At 32.9% G+C, this 19,042-nt stretch overlaps 1 protein-coding gene across 1 annotated transcript in view; it reads left to right on the forward strand.

Moving 5' to 3' along the window:
- Window positions 1-918: 918 nt before the first annotated feature.
- LOC148615156 (uncharacterized) overlaps window positions 919-19,042 on the forward strand; it is a 53,886-nt gene continuing 35,762 nt past the window's right edge. Inside the window, exons 1-8 of the mRNA XM_088589807.1 lie at window positions 919-1,025; window positions 3,762-3,889; window positions 4,342-4,449; window positions 5,389-5,637; window positions 6,587-6,745; window positions 7,587-8,663; window positions 9,347-9,655; window positions 11,106-18,906. Of these exons, the coding sequence (XP_088445933.1) occupies window positions 3,773-3,889; window positions 4,342-4,449; window positions 5,389-5,637; window positions 6,587-6,745; window positions 7,587-8,663; window positions 9,347-9,655; window positions 11,106-18,906 (9,820 nt within the window). The 5' untranslated portion in view covers window positions 919-1,025; window positions 3,762-3,772. The remainder of the gene's footprint in view (window positions 1,026-3,761; window positions 3,890-4,341; window positions 4,450-5,388; window positions 5,638-6,586; window positions 6,746-7,586; window positions 8,664-9,346; window positions 9,656-11,105; window positions 18,907-19,042) is intronic.

Genomic DNA, 19,042 nt, shown 5'->3' on the forward strand with positions numbered 1-19,042 from the left:
AACTATTACATACATAATTTAGTTTCCCTTCTTTATCCTTTTTCTCCTTTCTCCCTTTCAATGTCTCCCTAACCCTGTTCGCTGTCTCAGAAAGAAAACGACTACAGGTCTACTGATCAAAGCCGGAGTACTTCTCGTCGGCATATACTTCACGTTAACAGATTTTTCGTCCTCTCCTGTGAAATGAATTCATGTCCAGAATTCAACAGATTGCTGATATTTTGCTCTAAAATGAGCTAGCGATTTTAGTTTAGGAATAAGATTAATCAAGGGAACCAAGGTTATAGCGGTAATCAAAAGAATGTAATCCAGGGACAAAAACCAAACATGGAAAACAGACATACACAACAAAGAACATGAAGTAACTAAAATCATACATACAAAGTAACAAAAGCAAATTAGCAACTCGGACGCCACTAAAAACTGGGAGCATGGACCAGGTGCACCGATAGGGTAAGCGTCCTCTGCTTTTCTAGAAACACCCGCCGAGTTGCTCATGAAAAGTCAAGTCCGGGGTAGACGAAAGAGGAAAGGAAAACTGTGACACGTTGAACAAATCAGTTTTCATGGCGCAGATGGATACACCGTATCGATCCACGAGCTCATGATGACCATAAAACTTCTGTAGTGATGACTTCAATCTTGTAGCAACATAAGCCTGTTCCAGAAGCCTATTTGTTAGAATTCTAGCGCGAAACAAAAAGTCTGCGTAGTTTCGGCAAGTTCTGGCATAATGTATAAGAGCTGTGATATGAACACTATAGCGAGATCTAGTCCCTGACCAGTATGACTTTAGATATCTCAAAATTCATTCGATGACTTCAATGATTATTGTAGTAAGGACATTCACTCAGAAATCTAAAATTGTTTTAGCTGCGGGCAGGGGTATACAGTCGATCACATGTCAGTTTTGTATACCAATCACGTGATCAAGAATAAAAATGGCAGACAGCGTTAGAGTTTCCAGCTTTGCGTGGTGTAACCCTTAAAACATGCTTTTAAGTAGTTAGAAGTGTGAAAAACAGGTAATGAAGATTTCATAGACTACATGTATAAATATTTTTTTTCTGAAACTTTACACACCTTCACTTACATGTAGACAACCAGAAATTCCAGCATTGGACACGTCACCTGTAAGTTATAACATAATTTTGTGTTACCTGGAAAACAGTCTGGCTGTTTTTGTATGTTCATTCATAGCATATGCGAATTCTGTTCGACGAAAATTATATGAAATATGATGAAGGTGAAACCTTTTAACGCTCCTGAAAAAACATTAATTAAAAACAACTTTGATAATTTTGTCAGCTCTGATTTGATATTTTATACTTATAACCTTCAAGTATGGAATATTTTGTAATGATATATATTTGTCCTAAAGCATTTTACTGATTGTTGTGGTCTGATATGTCTATTGGGCGATATGTCTGGCATTCTTAAGGAATTATTGGTTGTCATGGTCCGAAACGTCTTTGGATCGAATTGTCTGGCACTGGTTAACATTATGGTTCTTATATTTGCGAAACGTCTTCAAAGATTTCTTTTGTTGCATTTAGTTTCGCTTCATTCTGTTCATTTTGTATAGTTAAATTATGTTTTTATAACGCTCCTGAAGAAACATTAATTAAATACAACTTTGATAATTTTTGTCAGCTCTGATTTGATATTTTATACTTATAACCTTCAAGTATGGAATATTTTGTAATGATATATATTTGTCCTAAAGCATTTTACTGATTGTTGTGGTCTGATATGTCTATTGGGCGATATGTCTGGCATTCTTATGGAATTATTGGTTGTCATGGTCCGAAATATCTTTGGATCGAATTGTCTGGCACTGGTTAACATTATGGTTCTTATATTTGCGAAACGTCTTCAAAGATTTCTTTTGTTGCATTTAGTTTCGCTTCATTCTGTTCATTTTGTATAGTTAAATTATGTTTTTATAACGATTTTCATTCATTTTATCAAGTAGATTCGTTTCGATTCTTTCTTTTATTGATTATTTTCATTTCATTTTGGTTCGTTTTCATTTTGCAATTTTTATGAGAATTATTGGTAATATTGATTACGTAATTTTCATAAACATCTGGACGCCATACTGCAGACTATAAGGCCAACTCTATCTTGGAAAGTCTATGATTCGATTCGCATATAATTTTCGAAACTAGCGAATATTTTCCGAGACTGGTTTGGCTCTCAATTGCACATATACAAGTATACGCAAATGAAGCTGCCATTATGCTGTTTTTCAGCTCCTGAAAATGCAGGTACAAACCTGATATTGATGCTTTTTCTTGCCATAAGTATACAGAACCTAGTTGATAATACAACCATAAATGCTCCTGTATTACTTTTATTGTAAGATTAAAAATTTTAACAAGGATGTTGAAATAGCATGCACAAACATACATGTATCTCCTGACAATGTAAGAGACATTTAAAGGGAGATAATTTGACAACAGAATGTGATTTTACTGTAGTGTGTGGCTGTGGATAAATGTAATGAATGTTCATCTTTACTTGGGGACAGTCAGATATGCTAAAATCATATATCTGAATGGAGTAGAGAGGTGTTCCAAGGATGTCTGCCCAGTTTAAGAACACAAAGTCAGTCAACTATCATACCATACTCACACATACTTAAGATTACTGCTAAGTGAAAGCTTTTTTGCCTTTTTTTGCTGATATTTTAATGCTTATGGCATCCCAATCAAACAACTGTTATGCAGATAAATGTTGTAGTTCTATGACATAAAATCACACATTTTATGTTTATCTTTCATGTTTTTATTGAATATTTTCATTTTTAGTTTATTGTCAAAATTATCATTGGACGCCATTTTGCGGGAGTATCGTTGCTGCAAATTGACCTGTGGAATGTTTTTGTCTAGAAATAACATAACATAGAATAAAAATATTTAAGAATGATTGAAGTACAAAGTTAAAAGACGTGGCTGTAGAATAAATTTCTTACCTGATGCAGAAATCCCATGAAAAACATCCAAAGTTTAAGGAACAATGGACACCACAATCAATAAGTCCTGAGAAGCACATTTCCGAATAGTGATCAGCAAATATTTAGGATTTTTAATGGCGCAACAAGATTTATTCACACATCATTTTGTCAAAGATAAAATATATTTGAAAAGCATGTGCTAATGTTGTGATAGAGTCCACAAAGTTAGCAACCACACATATTGGTACGCTTACAGTAATCACAAATATTAGTTGACCACTACCGGTACCTCTTTCATTGTCCTTTATATATTGTCAAAGACAAACTTTGTTTAATAATTTAAGCTGGCTCTGTGATACTTATCAACTTAATGCAAACATTTTACTATCTGGAAGCCCTGAATTAACATATGAAGAAAACATTTGTATTTTTCAGCAGGTTTTCAGTATATAAAAGGGTCAAAAAGATTTCTTGTATGATTTGTGAATCAAGGTGATGTTTTTTGTGTTTTTGCTGTGTTATAGATAGTCACCATCACATCCCCTTCCCCAAACTATTTTTCTCTCCAGTTGACTTTTAGTTACACTCATTACAGTAATGTATAGTTCATTTATTGTTAAAGCATGCTCTCTTATTCTATATGTATTCTATATATGTATATTGTATTTAGGAAAGGACTAAATAAGTATGATTTACTTTTGTCCAATCCATTTTGTTTTTGAGCAAATAAGATGTGTTTAAACTAAAACTATTACAGAACAAAATGCTGAAATATAAGCTTTAATACTAATTTTCTATGCAGAAACATTCAGAATGGATGGAGATGATTTGACTCTGCAGTTTGAACAACAGAGGCTGCAACTAGAACAGCTGAAGTTGATGGTCAGAGAGAAAGATGAATCACTACAGAGCAAAGACAAAGAATTACAGGTAATGTTATATTAGTGATGGTACTATTTATGTATAATTTAGGCCAGATTAGGGAGAAAGCTGTTTCTGATAAACTAAGTAAAGGTAAAGCCAACGGCCCATTCTTGATCAAAGGAAGTTAACCAAAATGTAATATCGAGGTTTTTATTACTAAAATGATTAATTGAATGTTTAGTAAAATTAGCTGGCATTTACCAATATTCAAAGGAAGTTTTAGCAATGGCCAATTCTTTTTCTTGCTTTTAGTAAGTATCAAGGTATATTATACGTAAAATGATAAGTTTTTTTTTTCAGAGATTGAATTGCAAGCAAACAATTGCTCAAATCATAATGATTTGTCAAATTTGTTATGCCCTTGATCTGTTCAAATACATGTATCACATATTGGTAGTTTTCAACCAGTATTTTTTTGCTATCAATAATTTAGAAAGATGCACCTTATATACTTACAGGAGACTAATGCTAAGCTGTCTAAGTTGCGTCTTCAAGCCAAAGCTAAAGCAACTAAAGAAACCAAAGCAAAAAAGGCTGCTGCTGCTGTTGAAGAACCAACAGATCAGGTTAGGATAAGGTTAAAAAAAAGTCATACACAGCCATATGTGCCATGTGATAATCAGATGGTGCTCAATTCATATGGTAATCATATAATAATTTACATATGATAGTCAGATGATTATCATGTGATTCTCATATGTTAATTTTGGCTTGGAAACATATGAAAGTCATATGTTTGTGAAAATCATATGATTATCATATGATAATCATGCGATAATCAAATAAAAACTGAACCATATGATTATGTTATTGTGCTCGTTAGTATGTTTATCATATTTTGCAAACCGTATTTGGCTGTGTATACTAAATGTAGTATAAAATGAGTGACATACATGCTTCATTTATATGACATATTTTTCAAGTTGTCATGAGAGATGAAAGATAGGTAACTAACAATCAAGATTAAGGTAGACCTAACAATCAATGGATGCAAATGCAAAATGTAATAAACCACTTTTAATGACTCAATGACAAAATGTTTGTTAACTGCCTTCACTGATAGCATAAGAAACGACAGTTACAAAAATTTCCCTATGACAATGGACAGATGCATATAAGTCGAATCAAGTTCTGAAATGGCATTACTTAATCAATACATGTATGTACATTTGTTTTTTCCTCTGAGTTCAAATGATGAAGGTTAAAGGTTTAACATATTTTTAATATCAATGAAATATCACTATATAAGATGTCCAAATATTACACAAACATTTTTTTCAGCACTACCTATATACATGTATATAGAAATTGAAAATTCAATATCAGACTTTTGCAAGAATTCATAGTTATCTTATCAATGAAGGATCATTAGTTTGCTGATGGTAGTCAACGGAACAGATAAACTGTTATAGAGCTATATTCATATCAGTGGATCCCGGAACCAAACCACCATTAAAGTTTATTGAAAAATATGTTGAAGGATTCCATATTAACTTATATTACAGGATGGGGAAAATGAAGCTGCAGAGAAGGCCAATAGAGCTAAAACTATGTTACTGAAACGCAAACTTGAAGAGAAAGATAAGAATATAACTGAAAAAGAAGAACTTCTTAAGTCAAATGCTCAAATAATTGAGGACAAAAATAAGATAATACAGGAAAGGGAAAAAACTCTTCAGACACTTGCCACTCAGCTAGCTGAAAATAATAAACTTATTGAAGATCTTCAATCAGGAAAGGCAGGACAGTCTGAGGTATTTAAATTTGACTATCTCAAAATTGAGTAACATCAGATAAATTGTGTTGGCTGCGGTAAAATACATTAATTAGAAGTGTATGTAGCCATGTGGCCTCAGTTACATTTCAGCTAATTTATTTATCCAATTGAAATATTTATTTTACAAAGGTTTTTCATGAATGGCTTTGACATTGACCTTTGATTGTATTAGAAAACAACACCAATCTCATTAGTTTGATACCAATTACTGGAATTGTAGAAATGTTTTCCTAAGTTATTTGATACTATAAATTAAAACAATTAAAAATAAGGTCCTGTAATTCTGCATCTGTGAATACTACCTTCTTTTCTATATACAATGAAAGTATTCCACAGTTTTAAGAAAGAATCAAATAAACCTGATTATGGAGGGATTTCTAACATGTCATAATGTGTCTGTTAATTGGGCAATTTATTTAGATTGCACCTTTAATTATGAAATTGAAAATTTAATGTAAATTGTGGTATTTAGTTTCCAGACCCTATGCTATCTTATTGGTTGACCTAATACTGTGAAAGTACTATTGTTCATGGAGTACCAATTTTAGTGCTTTTCATGGGTAGGCCAAACCACAAAATTTGGTTACCAGTGAAAAGGAGATCCCATTGATGTGTATACTGAAAACCTCAAAACCACAAAATCAATCATTCATGAACTTGTGTTTCTTCCCTAATCCATGAAAATTGGTATCCACGTATTGAAGTACTTTCGCAGTAGTATCCGTTATCATGTCTACATAATTTCATGCTATTTAAGGGTTTATTCATGTATACAATACTTAAGCATCTTCAAGTCTTGGTACAGACAAAAGTGAATCACTATTATTAGAATTGTTTTCAATATAACTATAACTGAATTCAGTGAATATTTAATATGCTTGCTATTCATAACAGTTTTTGAAATATTATACCCTCAATAATTCCAGGGAAATATGGAAGCTATGTATGCACAGATTGTTTATAAAGATAAAAATTTGTTGGAGATGAACAACAAACTTTTAGAGATGGAGAGAAAACTTATTGATCTACAGGAATATATATCAGAGAAAAATGAAGTAATTAGAGGTAGAGACAGAGTTGTGGAGGTAGGTAAAATACACTAAAGGTAAAGGCAAAACAAACAGAGCGTAGAGACAACACTGTTGTAGAGGTTGGTAAAATACATCATTGGTATGGGTAAAACAAAGGGAAGGTATAGACAGAGTTGTTGAGGTAGGTAAAATACACTAAAGGTATAGGCAAAACAAAGAGAGGGTAAAGACAGTTGTGGAGGTAGGTAAAATACACTAAAGGTATAGGCAAAAACACAGAGAGGGTAGAGACAGTGTTGTGGAGGTTGGTAAAATACACCATTTGTATGGGCAAAGAAAGGGAAGGTAGAGACAGTGTTGTGGAGGTTGGTAAAATACACCATTTGTATGGGCAAAGAAAGGGAAGGTAGAGACAGTGTTGTGGAGGTTGGTGAAATACACCATTGGTATAGGCTAAACAAAGAGAGGGTAGAGACAGAGTTGTTGAGGTAGGTAAAATACACTATTGATATCGGGAAAACAAAGGAAACAACATACTGGTTGGGCATGATTTCGAGGACCACACATATTAGTGACCTACTTGCCTTTTTAGTAGTGTTTTTATGTAGTGACATGTACTGTTATGAACCACATACCTATGTTTTAACTTTACCCCCTAATAAATAAGACTGGAATATTACATTGGTTCAACATTAACACTAAAATGTACCATAAAATAAAAGAAAGAAAAATAATGATAAGAATAAAACAAATAAAGTACCATAGTATTATCAGGTATAAAAATGTATTGAATCTGCCCCTGACATAATTTATACCAGGTGAACATCAAAGTTGAGGATATTTTTTTGATTGACCGATGATATACCACTTACTGGTAATTTTATTATTTTTGTAGATTCTTCAGACATCAATTAAAGACAAAGATCAAACAGTCAATGACCAGAATTCACTTATCGCCAAACTGTCCGCCAAAGTAGAAAATGGCGAAGAATTACAAGCTACCTTAAAAGAAGAAATAGAAAAAGCAAATCATCACCTCAAACAAGAAACTGATAAATTCAATCTCAGACTTCAGGAATCTCAACGATACTTTGAAGAATCTTTGGGTGAAAGAGAAGACGAAATTCAAAATTTACGTAAACTTATACAGGTTAAAAATGATGAAATTTCAATGAGGGATAATGATTTAAAAGAAATTATTTCTAGACATGAAAATGATATTCAAAGAATAATGTCTAAAGAGGACGTAAACTTAGAGGATCAGGTTTTGAAAATGTTAGAACAAAAAGTGAAGGACACAAATGAGGTATTAGAGGGGAAAATTCAAATGATTGAAGTTTTACAAAAAGAAAATAGTGAAAAAGAAAAACAAATAAATGAAAGTGTTGATGTTCAGAAAAACTTCAAAGAAAAGTTACAATTAACTTCTGAACAGTTAATGTTGACTCAAGCAAATCTAACAGATATGGAATTGCAGTGGAAAGAAGAGAAAAATAAAATGAATGAAAAAATCAGAGAATTGATGGAAAAACATGACCACGAATTATCAGAGAAAGATCTTCAAGCACATACAATTCAAAGTCAGTTGACACAATATCAGACTTTGTATTCACAAGCGATGGAACAGTATAACAAACTTCAGGGAAGATTTCAGCAGACGTTATCACCAGGTGGTGCTGTACCTGTTTCACAACAACAGGACAGCACTAGTCAAATTGTGTCTGCTGAACTAAAAGAGAAAATTAATAAAATGGAAAACCAATTAACAGAAAAAGACAAATTGCTAAGTGAGATAGAAAAAGAAAATGCAAATTTTAAGGACAAAATAAAAGAACTGGAGGTTGAAATTGGTCATAAGAAAGAAGAGGGAGGATCTAGTGGGGGGAAATCTGATCCTAAAATGTTAAAAATGAAAGCACAGATGACCTCTAAAATAAAAGCCTTGGAGAAAGAAGTTGAAAAACTAAAGAAGGTAATTGATATTCTAAAATGCTGAAAAACTAATTATTTAATCCAATTTAAAACATAGTGATGCCACTCTCAACCAAAACCTAAGTTGGCTTCTTGCCAGTTCTTGGTGATTTAAATATACATTTAACTTTTTATGTAGAAACCTGCCCTTCTATAGACCAATTTTTTCTACTCTAATATGATTTTAGGTTTTGCCTATGAGGGATTGTGCTACTTGTGCTTAAAGTTTATAATCATATGCTGATTTGTTAAATTGCTGATGTCTCAGTCACCAGAAATATGCAAGTCTTCCTATAACACACACTGTACATCTGCGTTAAAAGTTCAAACAATCACAACTTAACTGCATATGTCATTTCGGAATTATGTCACTTAGGACAGAACAATTTTGAGCCATTCATGATTCAGATCATATACATATATAGGTCACTCAGTCCCTATTACCATTGAACATCTGTTGGATTTTTTGACATTCTTTTAAGTCTGAATATATTAATTGAGGTGACCTGTCACCTTAACCTCTAAATTCCTTTACACTTATGCAGTTACATGTATGTGATTTTTATTTTAGATGAACTGAATTTTGCCTTTTCTAAAATTCACTGATTGGTGTTTACCTGTGTAAGCATTTAGAGTTAAGCACAATGTGATAATACTTTCTCATTTGTCACATATTTATTGTAGGGAATGGCCCCATCAGGAGAATCACAGACATTAAAGAATGATCTTGATACAGCAAATGAAAAAATGAAACAACTTCAGAAAGATAATGATGATTTACAAAATGAACTTTTGACTGAACGTAGTTCTTCTAAAGAATTGAAAGACCAGGTTAACTGTTTACAACAAGACTTGGAGTCTTTCAAGATAAAAACTGTAGAAATGTCCAATGAAATTGACAGTTATAAAAGTCAGTTGTCTGAACTAATAAGTCAGATGGAGGATATCAAACAACAGAGGGAGTCTGCAGTTGATGACCTTGAAAAAGAAAAGGTCAGTAACTTAGGGTTAGATCTTAAATCTGTTCCCTATTGCACAAATTTTCTTGCGATCACATTTTTATGTGCTTTAAATGTTTAGTTGTCTATCCTTGCTGGTTTCTTGTGGGATGAACATGCCTTGCTTTACCTTTTTTGTTATGATTGTTTTTGCTTGAATGTGATTGTCTTTTTTCCAGTAACTTCTGTTTTATCATTTCTTGTTATTCAAAAGGTATAGTACATAATTTCTATGAAACCATTTTCATTGGTAAGACAATTACAAATGAATGTACCACAATCTTAATTAATGAGCTATAATGGTCATCTGGGAGTTTAAAAATACAGTGTATACATGTACACATACATTTTGTTTTAAAATTTAAACCTAAGATTTTATTGTTTTTAAGTTAAATTTCAGTTAACTCTATGCAAGCTGTTCAGCTTGAATACTGAATATCACATTTATTATCTCTTTCTCTCTAACAGATGAAATCTAAAGAAGTAAATGTTATGTCATTCTTTTTCAGTCATTATACACTTTTTTTTTAAGTTTACATATGTTACAAAATGTTTTTTGACTGTTTAATTTTGAGCATATTTCAAGAAATGCTATCCTTTGAGAAAGAAATGTGCTTCGATACATGTACCTGATTTTTGAAAATGATAAGTTAAGGTCAGTCAAACACTAATACTATATAAATTTATATGTATTCATCATTCAGTATACATGCATGTGTCTCATTTATCATCATTTATTTCCATTGCATGTTAAATTTGTTATTTATTGTAAAGTCAATATGATGAAGCATAAATAATTCATTTTTGTACAAACCAAACTATTAGAAATTGAACTCTTACTTATGTGTGAATTTTCCAGAGATCTTTTTTTCTCAAGATGCTTATAATATATATTAATCTATAATGTAAATGAAACACAGTACTGTACATGTATTTGAGAAATATTTAAAGCTTTGTAATTAATGTTTTTTTTTGTTCTTCTTTAAGTTAGCGTTTAACAGTTGTACTTTTATTATTAGAAATGTCTTAATTATACAAAATTACATGTACATTAAACATAATATTCAAACTTCATTTAGCAGTTGTTTCATATTGCTTTATTTGAGTGCTAGTGTGCTAATAGTCTCACCAATTCAGGATGTCAGTCTCCGTGAATATTTCAGAATTTTTGCAAACTGCTTTGTTTGGTTTTGAAATTCTATAACCATGTATTGATGTATGCTCACAAGTAAACACATGTATATAACATTTGATGTGGCATATTTGAGTGTTAATTACCTGTATATACATTTTATAATTGTGTACACATGTATGCTTGGTAAGACTCAATTTTAGCTGTCTTGGTTTCAGTACTATTTGCCTGATGTAGGCTATAGTTTTCAAAATGTATATATTGCACATGTAGCCTTACTAACCCCTTTTATTAGGAATCATTTGTGTTTCAGGTAGAAAAAGAGAAATTTATTCTACAGCTGGAGAAAGATCATGTGACTGCTGTAAAAGAAATACAAAATCATGTGACCGAGTTAGAACAAAAGATTAAAGAACATGATTTAGTACTTAAAGAGAAAAATCAAGAACTGAATGAAAAGGCACAAGAATGTGAAAAAATTTTATCTGATAAAAATGAATTACAAAATGAAATAGGTACATTGAATACAAAACTAACATCTGCAATGGAAAATGTTGATCACATTATGAAGGAGTCTAGTCAGAAAGGAGAAAATGTTGTAAAGTTTGAAGAAGCAATAAAAGAGTTAGAAAATGAGAAAATTGTCTTTCAGGAGAAGATAAAACAGTTGGAATCCAGTGCATATGATCTTGAAAAAATCAAAAATGAACTTATGGCTGAATCTAAGGTAAAGGATGATAAAATACAGGGCATTGAAACTGAACTCCAACAACTAAACGATGAAATAACAAAAGAAAAGGGAAACAGTTCTAGGAAGGAAAAAGAGATTGAATCATTGAATGAAAAGTTGAAAGAATCACTTGACAATAATGACCAAGTAAAACATGATAAAAATGAACTTCAAATCAAATGTGAGGAGTTGAGTAAAGAAATAGAGAGTATAAAGTCTGAGAACATTCTATTAGACAGTGAATGTGGCCAATTAAAAGACAATATTGAGGAACTTCAGAAGAAGTGCAGTCAGATTCACACTGAAAGGGATGAAGTTCAGATTGAACTCAGAACAATGAACGAAAAATTGAATGAGTTATCAACTAACTTTGATAAACTTACTGTAGAGAGAGAACAGAACAAAACTGACATAAGTGAACTGAAAACAAAAGTTACTGATTTACTAAGTGATAAAGCTCAACTTGAAAATCAGGTTCAGCAGATCAATAAACTTTGCAGTGAAAAAGATGCAACAATTGACTCCTTGTCATCAAATGCAGAAGATAGAGTTATTTCCCTTCAAAAAGTTATTAATGACAAGGATGACCGACTTAAAGAGATCATGCAAAAACTTGATAGAACTGAAACTGATTTGCAGAGTAAACACAAGGAACTAGAGGAGTTGAAAGAACATTCTGAACAGGAATTAGATAACTTAAAATCTGACATCCAAAGGGCAAATTCTCAGTCAGAAAGTGTTGTTAAGGAAAAGGACTCAATTATAGAAGGTCTTTATTCAGATCTTAATCTAATGAAGACAGAAAAATCTTCACTAAGCCTAAGACTTGAGGAATTAAATGATGAACTTGAATCATTTAAAGTGAAATTAGACACTACTGAGAAAAATAATAAGCAAACAGTTTTAAGTTATGATCATGAACTGAAAAATAAACAAACAGAAATTGATGATTTTTCAGCAAAACATTCTGAACTATTGAAGACAACTGAGATTCAAGTTAGTAAAATGAAGGAACAGGACATTATCATCAGTGAAATGAAAGATAAACTCACTCATGAAAACAAAAAATGTGAAGACCTTAACAAGCAGTGCAGTGATCTTGCATCAATGTGCGGTAAACTTGAAGGTCAAAATGAGAACTTGCAAAAGTGTTACTCTGATAAATCAAAAGAGTTTACTGAACTCAATGAAAAATTAGAAAATTTAAGAACTGAGAGTGAACATGTCCAGAATGAAAAAGCAAAACTTGATGAGTTAACAACAGATCAAAGTAATCAGATTGGTTTGTTAGAAAAGAAGAAAAATGAATTATCTACCACTGTAAATGAAACCAAAGCAAAATGCCAAGAATTACAAAGTGAAAAAGACGAGATCACAAATCAATTGAATGTGAAAGAAGCAGAAATTAATGAACTAAAATCCAAAGAGAAAGCATCAGAGAAACTGCTTGGTAATCTCCAAAGTGAAGGCCAATCTTCTATAAACACTATAGAAGAGTTAAGACATCAGTTTGAAGAACAGAGAAAACAATTTTTATCACAATTTGAATCTTTGGAAAATGACTACAAGTCAAAAGTTGCAGTTCTTGGAGAAACAGTTGAATCTTTACGAAATGACATACACATAAAGGAGGCTGAGATAGAACAAACTCAAAAAGCAAAAGATGAAAATGACTCTACCTTAAAAGCACAACAACAGTCATTAGAAACAAAATTTACTGAAAAGGTATCAATTCTTGAGAAGTATGTCAGGGAATTAAAGGATGAATTGAAGGGAAAAGAACATGAGATGCAAGAAATTAACCAAAAGATGGCTAGTGAACAACAGACTTTGTCATCAAAATTGGAGCAAATGGAGGCAGAAAGGAACAGTTTACAGAACCAGGTCAGTGAACTTAATCATTTATGTGATGATAGAAGTAAACAGATTGATGTTTTGTCGCACTCCCTGTCTGATTCTGTTAATCATTGCATGATGCATGATGATGAGTATAAGTCACTTTCTGCTATGGTCAACAGTAGAAACAAGCAATGCATGAACAAGGTCCAAAACTTAGAGACCAAATTGACTGATCATAAAACTACTTCCTCACAGCTTGAGCGAGAGTATCAGTCTAAAATAGAGACATTGAATAGTGAAATTGATAATTTGAAGCATGAGTTTGAACAAATGGTTCATAAGCATGAATGCTTTGTAAAAATGCATGAGGAAATCATCAAGACAAGTGAAATAGATGCAGACACTGTAAAAGTTGAATTGGCTAAAGAGAGAGAAGAGAACCTTTCATTGAAACACGAAAGAGATGGACTAACTCTAACATTAAATGAATTGGAAGATGAACTGAAAAAGAAATCAGATGTCATTGGGACTTTGAAGGAGGAAAAAGATGAACTGGCTTCATCAGTATCAAATATTAAAGAAGAACTAAACATGATGACCCAAGAAAAAGATGGTTTAGTCAGAACTTTGTCAATATTGAAAGATGAACTTGCCAACAAAACAGAAGAAATATCCATCTTATCAAAGGAAAGAGATGACTTGATAGTTGACATCAAAGGTAAGACAGAATCAGTAGTCACCCTCAACCAAGAACAAGATGAGTTAGCATCAACTGTTTCATCACTGAAAGAGGAAATTACATTAAGGTTGGAAGAAATATCTTCATTGAAGCAGGAGAGAGATAGTCTCCAAAATTTATTACTTAGTACCAAAGTGGAAGTTAGTAGCCTGAGTCAGGAGAGAGATGGTCTAGTATCAACCGTGGCATTATTGAAAGATAAATTAGCCTGCAAGTCAGAAAATGCATCCAGCTTATCAGCAGAAAATAGTAATCTGAGGCAAAATTTAAGTGAAAAAACGGAGGCAGTAGAAATTTTAACTCAAGAAAGAGATGGTCTATCATCAACATTAAAATCGGTAAAAGAAGAACTTTCAAAGAAATTAGAAGAAGTAGCAACTTTAAATCAAGAAGGAGATGATCTAAACACCTCAATAGCTAACGCAACAGAAAATTTAATTGTAGTAACCCAAGAAAAAGATGGACTTGTGTCAATAGTATCTCTGTTAAAGGAGGAGCTAGCCACAAAATCAGAGGATATGTCTAACTTGACTGAAGAAAGAGATGGTCTATTGGTTAATATTGAAAGCAAAGAAGATATGATAGAAACTATAAAACAAGAGAGAGAAGGCCTTATATCAACAGTAAGTTCTCTTAAAGATGAGTTAGCTGTAAGGTTGGATGATATAAATAAAATGACAGATGAAAGAAATGACTTGCTTGTCAAAAATGGTAACATGACAGATGAAATGATGACAATAAAAAAAGAAAAGGAAGGTTTGATTTCAACTGTTACTTCATTAAAGGATAATCTGACTTCCTACTCTGATGTGTTAGCTGGTATTAAAAAAGAAAATGAGGACTTAATTAAAAATGTTTCATCTATTCAAAATGATTTAAAAAACAAAACAGAAACTGGAGAAGTTCTTGTTCAAGAGAAAAATGGGCTGGCTTCAACATTGACTTCAGTCAAGGAGGAGTTGTCTAAGAAAACAGAAGAAGCATTTACATTGTCAAGAGAGAAAGACTCGCTCATATCAACACTTTCAAAAACAGAGGATACAGTAATTACATTGACACATGAGAGAGATGGTCTGCTCTCAACAGTTTCATCTCTTAAAGATGAATTGACAAGTAAGGCTGAAGATTTAGATAGAACAACCAAAGAAGGAGATGATATGAAAGCATTAGTAATATCATTAAAAGAAGACATTCTCAACCAATCTAAGGATTCAGAGGCTCTTGCTGCCACAATGATGTCATTGAAAGAAGAAATAAACAAGCTTGCTGGAGATATATCTACACTTACTGACGAAAATAAAAAGCTGGAATCAACTGTTTCAGACCTTAATGAGATCATAGCCATAAAGTCTGATGAAGTAGATACCCTCAACCAAGAAAAGGATGGCATGATGGCAACTATGACTTCTCTTAGGAAGGAAATCTCAAACATCAGTCATGGAAGGGACAAACTTGCATCAGAAGTGATTTCAGAAAGAGGTGAAATATCCCGGGTATCACAAAAAGTAGCAGAGTTGAATGATGAATTGATCAGCAAAGCCAAATCTGAAACTACACTCCTTCGGGAAAAGGATGGCTTACTTGCAACTGTATCTTCACAAAAGGATGAAATATCCAGATTGATACAAGAGGTTGACAAATTATCTGCTTGTCTTAAAGATGAAACATCCAACAAGGCAGAAATGGCTAATACACTGACACAAGAGAGAGACACACTTGCATCCAGAGTGACTGCATTGCAATCTCAAAATAAAGAAAACATGGAAATCATAGACACTGTCAATAATGAGAAAGATGGTCTTATTGCAACTGTTAATTCATTGAAAGAAGAGATTAGTAGATTAACAGAGGAAAAATCTGGATTGTTGTCAACACTCAATGCTGAAATTGAAAACAAATCAATTGCCATGGATATCATAGCACAAGAAAAAGAAGACATTTCAATAACTGCCTCTGAGAAAGAGGATTTACTCTCCAACAAATGTAAAGAATTAGTGACTCTGCAAGTGGAGAAAAAAGTTGTAGATAATGCTGTCACTTTAATGAAAGAAGAGATTACTCAACAAACTGACACTATAGACACTCTAACACAGGAAAGAGATGGACTTCAGTCTGCAATGTCAAGTTTGAAGGATGAATTGTTAAAGAAATCTGAAGAGTCAATTACACTTAATGATGAAAAAGATGGCCTACTAGCAACACTGTCTTCGTTGAAAGATGAACTAGCCAGAAAACTTGATGAGATTAAGACATTAAAAGAAGAAAAAACTGTCCTGGAAGCTGATGTTCTATCAGTTAAAGATGAAAGCACAATACTTACTCAAGAGAAAGATGGTCTTTTAGCTACTGTTTCTTCTTTGAAAGAAGAACTCTCAGGAAAACATGACGAGATATCAGCATTGAACAAGGACAAATATAGTCTTGAATCTACAATGTCAACTTTGAAAGAAGAAATAGCTACACTTTCACAGGAGAAAGATGGACTAGTGTCTACTGTATCATCACTGAGAGATGAATTGATCAGCAAAACTGAATCTGAAACTACACTCATTGAGGAGAAGGATGGCTTACTTGCAACTGTATCTTCACAAAAGGATGAAATATCCAGACTGATACAAGAGGGTGACAAATTATCTGCTTGTCTTGAAGATGAAACATCCAACAAAACAGAAATGGCTAATACACTGACACGAGAGAGAGACACACTTGCATCCAGAGTGACTGCATTGCAATCTCAAAATAAAGAAAACATGGAAATCATAGACACTGTCAATAATGAGAAAGATGGTCTTATTGCAACTGTAAATTCATTGAAAGAAGAGATTAGTAGATTAACAGAGGAAAAATCTGGATTGTTGTCAACACTCAATGCTGAAATTGAAAACAAATCAATTGCCATGGATATCATAGCACAAGAAAAAGAAGACATTTCAATAACTGCCTCTGAGAAAGAGGATTTACTCTCCAACAAATGTAAAGAATTAGTGACTCTGCAAGTGGAGAAAAAAGTTGTAGATAATGCTGTCACTTTAATGAAAGAAGAGATTACTCGACAAACTGACACTATAGACACTCTAACACAGGAAAGAAATGGACTTCAGTCTGCAATGTCAAGTTTGAAGGATGAATTGTTAAAGAAATCTGAAGAGTCAATTACACTTAATGATGAAAAAGATGGCCTACTAGCAACACTGTCTTCGTTGAAAGATGAACTAGCCAGAAAACTTGATGAGATTAAGACATTAAAAGAAGAAAAAACTGTCCTGGAAGCTGATGTTCTATCAGTTAAAGATGAAAGCACAATACTTACTCAAGAGAAAGATGGTCTTTTAGCTACTGTTTCTTCTTTGAAAGAAGAACTCTCAGGAAAACATGACGAGATATCAGCATTGAACAAGGACAAATATAGTCTTGAATCTACAATGTCAACTTTGAAAGAAGAAATAGCTACACTTTCACAGGAGAAAGATGGACTAGTGTCTACTGTATCATCACTGAGAGATGAATTGATCAGCAAAACTGAATCTGAAACTACACTCATTGAGGAGAAGGATGGCTTACTTGCAACTGTATCTTCACAAAAGGATGAAATATCCAGACTGATACAAGAGGGTGACAAATTATCTGCTTGTCTTGAAGATGAAACATCCAACAAAACAGAAATGGCTAATACACTGACACGAGAGAGAGACACACTTGCATCCAGAGTGACTGCATTGCAATCTCAAAATAAAGAAAACATGGAAATCATAGACACTGTCAATAATGAGAAAGATGGTCTTATTGCAACTGTAAATTCATTGAAAGAAGAGATTAGTAGATTAACAGAGGAAAAATCTGGATTGTTGTCAACACTCAATGCTGAAATTGAAAACAAATCAATTGCCATGGATATCATAGCACAAGAAAAAGAAGACATTTCAATAACTGCCTCTGAGAAAGAGGATTTACTCTCCAACAAATGTAAAGAATTAGTGACTCTGCAAGTGGAGAAAAAAGTTGTAGATAATGCTGTCACTTTAATGAAAGAAGAGATTACTCAACAAACTGACACTATAGACACTCTAACACAGGAAAGAGATGGACTTCAGTCTGCAATGTCAAGTTTGAAGGATGAATTGTTAAAGAAATCTGAAGAGTCAATTACACTTAATGATGAAAAAGATGGCCTACTAGCAACACTGTCTTCGTTGAAAGATGAACTAGCCAGAAAACTTGATGAGATTAAGACATTAAAAGAAGAAAAAACTGTCCTGGAAGCTGATGTTCTATCAGTTAAAGATGAAAGCACAATACTTACTCAAGAGAAAGATGGTCTTTTAGCTACTGTTTCTTCTTTGAAAGAAGAACTCTCAGGAAAACATGACGAGATATCAGCATTGAACAAGGACAAATATAGTCTTGAATCTACAATGTCAACTTTGAAAGAAGAAATAGCTACACTTTCACAGGAGAAAGATGGACTAGTGTCTACTGTATCATCACTGAGAGATGAATTGATCAGCAAAACTGAATCTGAAACTACACTCATTGAGGAGAAGGATGGCTTACTTGCAACTGTATCTTCACAAAAGGATGAAATATCCAGACTGATACAAGAGGGTGACAAATTATCTGCTTGTCTTGAAGATGAAACATCCAACAAAACAGAAATGGCTAATACACTGACACGAGAGAGAGACACACTTGCATCCAGAGTGACTGCATTGCAATCTCAAAATAAAGAAAACATGGAAATCATAGACACTGTCAATAATGAGAAAGATGGTCTTATTGCAACTGTAAATTCATTGAAAGAAGAGATTAGTAGATTAACAGAGGAAAAATCTGGATTGTTGTCAACACTCAATGCTGAAATTGAAAACAAATCAATTGCCATGGATATCATAGCACAAGAAAAAGAAGACATTTCAATAACTGCCTCTGAGAAAGAGGATTTACT

This window comes from Perna viridis, chromosome 6 (assembly GCF_037379345.1).
Source record: "Perna viridis isolate PV_CMFRI_1.1 ecotype Kerala chromosome 6, ASM3737934v1, whole genome shotgun sequence".
Taxonomy (NCBI): Eukaryota; Metazoa; Mollusca; class Bivalvia; order Mytilida; family Mytilidae; genus Perna; species Perna viridis.